We start from the raw sequence: 7,513 nt of genomic DNA on the forward strand, positions 1-7,513 counted from the left end.
ACACACACACACACACATCTGTTGATGTTCAGGTGCTTTACTCTTCAGATTGAGTCATCGTGTGGAAGCAGAAACCAACTATTGCCATGTTTTATTCTCTTCCAGCTTAAATAAACAAAGTTATGGACTTTTTTTTTAAACTGTAAACTATTATAACGCCACAGATTTAGCAAATGGAAGAACACAGTTAATGGCATTTATACAACGGAGCTCATGAATCAGAAGATTAGGGATCTTAGTTAATCTGTTTGACACCAGAGATAGAAGTAGACAAGGATTAAAGTTATAATAAAGTTAAATAGTTTGAGATACTCCCTGAGTTAAGCCTATTTCTCTGTTAGTTCATCTTATTTTACAGTAGTTAGTAACATATAAAAAGGTTACATTTTGTTTTTACATATAAAAAAAACACATTAAAGTTATAAACTACAGCAGCAATATCAAAAGAAGAATTATTTTAAAAGCATAACACGCACAGTTAGATGTAATAAAACCCTTTATTTGTGTTGCTATTGTTTAAGTATTTGTATTTAAGTGTAACTGTGAAAGGAAGTAATTTAAATAACGTTACAGCTTCAGAAGAAGTTACACACGGATGTCGCAGATCAGAAGTGCGTAGTTTAGTGACATACGGAGAGGCTTGCATCATTAAATTACACAACAGGTTATCTCTAAATGTCAAACTAACTAATAAACACTGAAATCGTGTTGAGCAACCTCACAAGCTTTTTCTGATCAACGCTCAATTCGCTGCTGCAGCTCGTTCAGTCTGAACCGCTGCATTCATAAATAAATATGTTATTTGGAAACAAGAGCAACGGTCAGAAAGACAAAAAAATAAAATAATAATAAGTGTGTTTGACTCGTGTGAGTATTATTTTAACAGTTAACGTGGATAAGCAGTTTAACATTGAGCGTTAACGGAGCGATAGCCTGGCTGGCTAACGTTAGCTCGCCTGCGTTTTTATCGCCTGTCAACACAACTCGACGTTTCGTTCACACTTCAGCAGATAACGTCGTTAATGTTACAGCTAGCTTTAATAATACACACCGAGAAAACGCGTACAATGTGCTGCTATAACGTACATACCTCTTAGCTTTCCTATCGGTCTCTCCTCTCTCTGTTTCACTGCCTTTCTTCTTCCTGCTTCACTTTTTTTTTTTAACAAAACAAGAACGCTAATTTATTTATTTTTTTGTTCCAAGGGTGGCGAAGTCACAACCCGCCCTGCTCGGCCTCTGATTGGCTGGAATTCGTTGCCTTCATTGGTTTGGTTGGTTGGATTTCAGGCGTGATGCGTCAGAATGTCAGGTGTGAGCCAATCAGAAGCAGAGGAGGGCGGGTTATGACTTCGCCGTCCTGGGAGAGAGAAAAAAAAAAATACATCGCAAACAGTACGTGTCAGTCAGCTCGCATGATGTCACCATGGAAACGCCCAGAAAGTTGTAGTTCCGATGCCCGCACGTAAAATAAAAACTACAGGGATTACCCGCGTCTTTAATCCACATAAATAAACAAATCGTCTATTTTTTAAATTACTGTACGTTAAACTATTATTATTTAAAGAAGTACTAGGGATCCTTTACGTTTAAAAGGCACTTCCTGGTGTCACCGAGTAATGTCCCCGGTACACCTAAAATGGCCGACTCATAAATCTAGCTGCACCATAAAAAACGTTTAAAGCAAAAAGACATATTTCTCTCTACACATGTTTTCCACAGTTTAACGACCACACGTTTAATAAATGTAAAACAAAGACCCCACTGTCTCTACCATCACATGTTCACGGAATACAAACAAAGCTGATGCAAACTTACAGACATAATCAATATGACGCATATATGGTGCAACTGCATGCAATGCGTTTAAACGGGCGACAGTGTTTACATTAAAACAACACATTTTACATCAGCTTTAAAGTTTTAATCTTTATTTATTAGCCTTATAAAGGTTGGTTATTAAAAAATACATGTATGTAAAATTAGTATCTGTTAATATTCTTAAGTAAAAGAAGCAATACCACAGTGTAAAATATACAAACTTTAATTTAGTACAAAAGTATTAACATTTAAATGTACCCAAAGTAAAAGTAATTATGCAGAATAACCCTTTTCCATATTTAATTATGAACAAATGAATAATTTAATGAAACTGTTAAAGGGTGGTTACCCCATGACATGTAATAAATCACTTTAATGTCTTAATCTGAAGTCGTAATTATAGCCGTCAGATAAATGTAATAAAGTAAAACAGTTCTCTCAGAAGTGTGATGGAGTAGGTGTTTAAAGAAGCATACACTTAAAATACTTCACAGTTCTTAAGCACAGAGCTGTGTGTGTTAAAATAAATATTGCTAAATATATTTGGAGTGGCCAAATTTTAGACATGTTCATGTGTGCGAGTAAAGATGGTTAAAAAAAGACGTGATAGAACTGGATCCTGCAGCATATTTAAAACTAAAGAGATGCTTAATAGTTTTATAAGCGGACATACAGCAAAAGTAATTGTATACATTCAGACTAATGAAGTGTCCTTTAGTGTCACAGTGGAGAAAAACACACACAAAAGTACAATATAACCAATTTTTATTTTAAAATAAAAACTGGTAGCACCTTGTCTTTTAGAGTTTTGGTCAGATCAGGTAGACAAAATGAGTTTTTGATTTATTCTGATACACAAAGACAAATTGTGACTGTCTAAACAAATACTTTTGGTCATCACAACTGGTACAAATTCATTGTCATTTACTAGTTAACATGCAGGCAATAATTGCATCAGACATTAAAACATCATAGAAAAACCATATTACCCAGAAAACAAACCCCTACAAAATATCTGTTGTACTGAATTTAAAATGGAAAGGAAAAAAATAATAAATCTTGCATGATTGAATCTTGGACTTACATGTATTTGTTTGATTTTAACTGCGTAAGTTTTTGAATTATCAATAAACTTTGACAGCAAAATGTTATTTAGGCACAGATAAAGAGTTAAACACAAGGCCAGCCTCAAAGTAGGCAAATGGATTACAATACAAAAATGTTTAAGAAGCATTAAGAAGTACTGGACAATACAGGCCAATAAATATAGAAAACAAAACGCTCACACATGCTAAAAAAATCAAATTTGATATTTTCAAGTGTTGCACTGCAAGTACCAGAGCCACATGGCATTACACTTGCTCTTGACAGTGTTTTCTCACGCTCAGCATGACACATCAGACTGTGTAGGCCTACAAATCTCTTTTCAGGCAGAACACCATTCTCTGTCCCAATTTCAAAAAGGCACAGTTTGTTTTTGTTTTTTTACTTTCAGCACTGTCAATGTAAAACAAGTGCAAGTTGTTTGTCATATAGTAAGAAAAAGAGAAGACATCGTAAGAAATTAACTATTATTAAAACCTTTACTGAAAACTGTGGCATTTATGGCCGTCCTATGTGCCAACATACTCCAGTGTGTCTGCTTTCAACTGACCATCAAAGACAAGATTTCACCCTGTTTACTTAACTTATAACCAGTATATCAAATAGCAATCTGACCACAAGTGATGTATATTTGCATGTTTTTGTAGAAATTATGTTTATAGTACAAATAAGTAAAATACACTTTTTGTTTTGCTGCTCATTTACAGGAAAATAAGGCTACAGTAATGTTTACATCTGCTGAATGCAATTATTGACTGGCTGCTTAGGAGGTACTGTCCATGTAATTACACAACTGGGTTGCATAGAAGAACCATGTTCACCGTTTAAAAATAGATTTCCTTATAAAAACAACCTATAAAAAGAAATCAATAAATGTATAAAATCTGGTGGAAATTTCAAAAAAGAGCTGTTTTTTTGTTTTTTTTGTTGTTGTTGTTCCTTAAAAGGCACAATCATTAAAAAAAAAAAAAAAAAACACTGTCCAAAAGTCAAGTCAGGGCAGGCAGGCTTCTGCTTTGGCAAAAGAACCACGTTTAATATTCATACTAACTGGAGTGATTGTGATGGGACTGCTTTGGTTGTTGTCTCCCGCTCTTTCTCATAGTGCTTTCAAATAGTGGTTGTCAATAATGTCAGCACTGAGGTTCAGAGGAAAGGCCTCAGATTGCAATCTATAGTTTCGATTGAGCCAAACACATTGTGTTTTCCAGGCTTGGAATTTCCTTAAAAAACGCTGATAATACAATTTTTCTAAACAGAGGATTTTGTGCAGCGGCTAGCAGAACAGCGTCTGAGAACTCTAGTATCTATTCTCAGCGTACGCTTCTATCGGAGCTGAAGAGGTTTCAAGCCGGAGCTCTAGCAGGGGCCGAGCAGGTCCACTGAGAGCTTATTGTCCACGAAGCTGGTCCAGCCGGGTGTAAACATTATCAGCTTGACTAAGTTCTTCAAACACAGGCAGAAGGTTGAGCAGCTCGGCGTCGTCCACGTCGTCAAACCATGACACCACAGGAACCTGACGAACACACACTCAGTCACAAACTGCTTTTATGCACCTCAGATTCAAACATACAAACTGCACCTGGCAGCACATACAGTTCTGTTTAAGTTCTGTTTCAGCAGAGGTGTACAATTACAATCGGCCCTGAGTGTAGATTTAGTAGATTTCCACAAATCAGGATTAGAACTAGAAAATCCTTCAGCAACTATTATGATAATCGACAGATCGTTTTAGTTGATTTTCAAGCAAAAATGCAAAAAAATTCTTCTCAGCTGTGAGAATTTGTTGCTTTTCTTTCTCACATACGAGACTAAACTGAATGTTTTGGGATTTTAAACTGCTGTTAGGACAAAACGGGGCATCTGCTGGTGTCACCTTGGACTTTATAATTATAATGTGCCACTTTACAAACAATAAATCCAGAATCTGCAGTTTTCTCAGTGAAGAAAATAATAACTAGTTGCAGCCCTGACACTTTAAACAATGAATATCTCTCAAAACATCAATGACTAAATCTACTAATCTCAGCAATTTGCCAACTACTCATAATCTGTATAAGTATCGTTCTGTAAAAGCTAACCTCACATTGTCAGGCTTTAGTACAAACAAGTTATCCTTTGCACAATGCTTCTGTCCCACAGTGTCCAGGCCTCTGAGGCCGCGACGAGGCAGCGGTCTAACAACGGGCGCCACATGTTTTGAATGATGGGAAACTCAGATGAGAACTCACAGCATTATTAGGGTGGAAGATGTAGGAGGCAGGGGAGTTATCCAGGATGAGGGTTTTGTGGAGGTCTCTGCCCAGGCGGCTCAAATCTTTCACATAGCAGCCCTGGTGAAATACACAAGATTCCCGGAATAACCGGGTCCGGAATACCCCACAATGATCCAGCAGGTCCGTCACTGGGTCTGCATACTGAAGGAGGCCGAGGGGGGGCGGGGGGAGGGAGAGGGAAAAGCAGGGTTGTGTAAAGTTGGACTATCTTTCTACAAACGGTGGTCGTTCACTCTGACAGCAGATAGAAACAGCCTCAACACAACTAAAATCTACTCGTCTGACGGCTGCACCAGGTACTCATAAATCCTTTATGTGTGAGAGTCTACGAGAGTCTGGTCCTGGATTCAACTTGTACAGTGAGATCCACCAGTGCACAGACACTGAGAATGGACTTTACAGTGAAGGAGGACACTTTAGAAATGAACAAAATGTGCATATTTATAGACTCCTATAGTAGTTTTTAATGAGAGAGAAGGAGTAGATGACTTTTTTAAGGATTTAAATGAGAAAATTAGACTTTTTTGGCCAAAAAAACATATCAGACTATTTGTATACATGTCTTAATACATAATTAATATGTGTTATATGGTTGTTTAATCAGAGTTAGCAGTGTTGTTGCATTATGGACTGAGAGGGAAATATACGATTATACTGACTTAAGATGAGTTATTAACTAGTTTAGTTGTTATTAGCGTAACGTTTAGTAATCTGAGGTACATTATAGTGTTTTTGTCAGTAATTTCAACCCAGTTTACATCATTGCTGGTAGCTACGTAGCAGTTGTATCTGGAAGTTTGTGCGTGTAAATATTTAGTACAACACATTTTGATTTCATTAGGCGTAAATCTCCACTACTTATTTCAAACCCTGAAGTTATTTGTTCACCGTCAATAAACTTCAGCTCCTTTGTTACTAGGTCTCAGATCCACTGTTATCACTGGTCAGCTCTACAGAAATAACCCTGGACAGTTGTGGACACAGTGTCCCGTCATATGGAACAGCTTTTCTGCTTCACTTCGCAGTCAGACCTGAAACAACGTCTCTTGACGGAGTTCAGTATCATGTAAACGAGGTACGATACAGTGTAAATATACGTTATTGTAGTCATTGTTTTTATTTCTGTTTCTTCCTTGGTATTTTAATTTTTTTATATTTCCTGTTCCTGGAAATTGTATTTTCTTCTCTTTTTTTCTAGATATTTAAAAGAATATGTCTATAAATTTGGGGCCAGCATACACAACTATCTTTACTTTCAGTGTTGGGTGGGTTCCTCCTTTATTTCTTCCCCTCTGTGCATTTTCTTACATTGTTTGTATATTTAATTCTCTTCAGTTTTATTTGATTACATGCACAAATAAAGAACAAGTTCCTGCGTTATAACTGGGTTAAGTTTGAACTTATGTGGCGCTGGTGCAACCGGCTCCAGACGAGCACAGAAACAAACTACAGCTTTAAACGTGAGGAGGGCGTCTATTGAAGTGACTAACAGCATGTTAAGCAGCTGCTATCACAGTGAGAGGAGAACTAAGAAGGCGAGAGAGAGAGAGAGAGAGAGCAGAACAGCATCTGATAGATCAGACATTACATCAAACTCGGCGCTGAATAAAATATGAATATCTATTTCAGGATCTATTTCAGTATCTGATGTGAAGTACCTTTGCGAGACTGGCTGTAAACAGCACACATTCAAACAACTCTCCCATCCTCTGCAGGAACTCATCCACATACGGCCTCTTCAGGACATACACCTGTGAAAGAAAGACACAGCGTCAGGAAGCAGTCTTACCTTCAGGACTGCCATTTAAAGCTCTTTACATTTGTGCCATCAACTTATTATTTCCATCCGTTTTGCTGCTAATGGCCGGTTCCTGAAACAAGTAATCAAGAATAGGCCGTGCCAGTGTTAACCAGCCTATCCTGGATTACTTGAACCAGGCAGAGGCCCACAGAGGACTGCGTACCAGCACATGGGGTCCCGGGAATCACATTTCCTCAGTTAATTACATTTCCACATGTCCACCAGTGAGACGCTCTACACCCGAGTTGAACAAGCGGTCCGGTGCACTGAGCATATTTTCAAAATCTCAGAGGCAGCGACGTCTACTGTGTCACTTATTAATGAAGTTTTTTAGATGAACTGGGCAGAAGTGACTCATTTTCTTGCTGATGCATCCACTTCCACACTCCCTGTTCAACATCTGGTCAGTAGAGGGCTCCGTGCGCCCGTCACAGCAAAAAAAAACCTGGCTGATCAGTTACAAGACCCATCCCTTTTGAGCTCAGCAACCACATCAACACACACACACACA

At 37.8% G+C, this 7,513-nt stretch overlaps 2 protein-coding genes across 2 annotated transcripts in view; both read right to left on the bottom strand.

The window, feature by feature from the left end:
- Positions 1-1,245, bottom strand: part of tegt (testis enhanced gene transcript (BAX inhibitor 1)) — a 6,782-nt gene extending 5,537 nt beyond the window's left edge. The window contains exon 1 of the mRNA XM_035656274.1: positions 1,091-1,245. The gene's annotated coding sequence lies outside the window, so the exon portion shown is untranslated. The remainder of the gene's footprint in view (positions 1-1,090) is intronic.
- A 1,265-nt stretch (positions 1,246-2,510) lies between these two features.
- Positions 2,511-7,513, bottom strand: part of LOC118323950 (carboxy-terminal domain RNA polymerase II polypeptide A small phosphatase 2-like) — a 5,902-nt gene continuing 899 nt past the window's right edge. Inside the window, exons 2-4 of the mRNA XM_035656023.1 lie at positions 6,860-6,961; positions 5,157-5,342; positions 2,511-4,441 (exon numbers count right to left, since the gene is read on the bottom strand). Coding sequence (XP_035511916.1) covers positions 4,316-4,441; positions 5,157-5,342; positions 6,860-6,961 — 414 coding nt within the window. The 3' untranslated portion in view covers positions 2,511-4,315. The remainder of the gene's footprint in view (positions 4,442-5,156; positions 5,343-6,859; positions 6,962-7,513) is intronic.

This window comes from Morone saxatilis, unplaced genomic scaffold (genome assembly GCF_004916995.1).
Source record: "Morone saxatilis isolate NCDOM2014 unplaced genomic scaffold, NCSU_SB_2.0 Contig15, whole genome shotgun sequence".
NCBI lineage: Eukaryota > Metazoa > Chordata > Actinopteri > Moronidae > Morone > Morone saxatilis.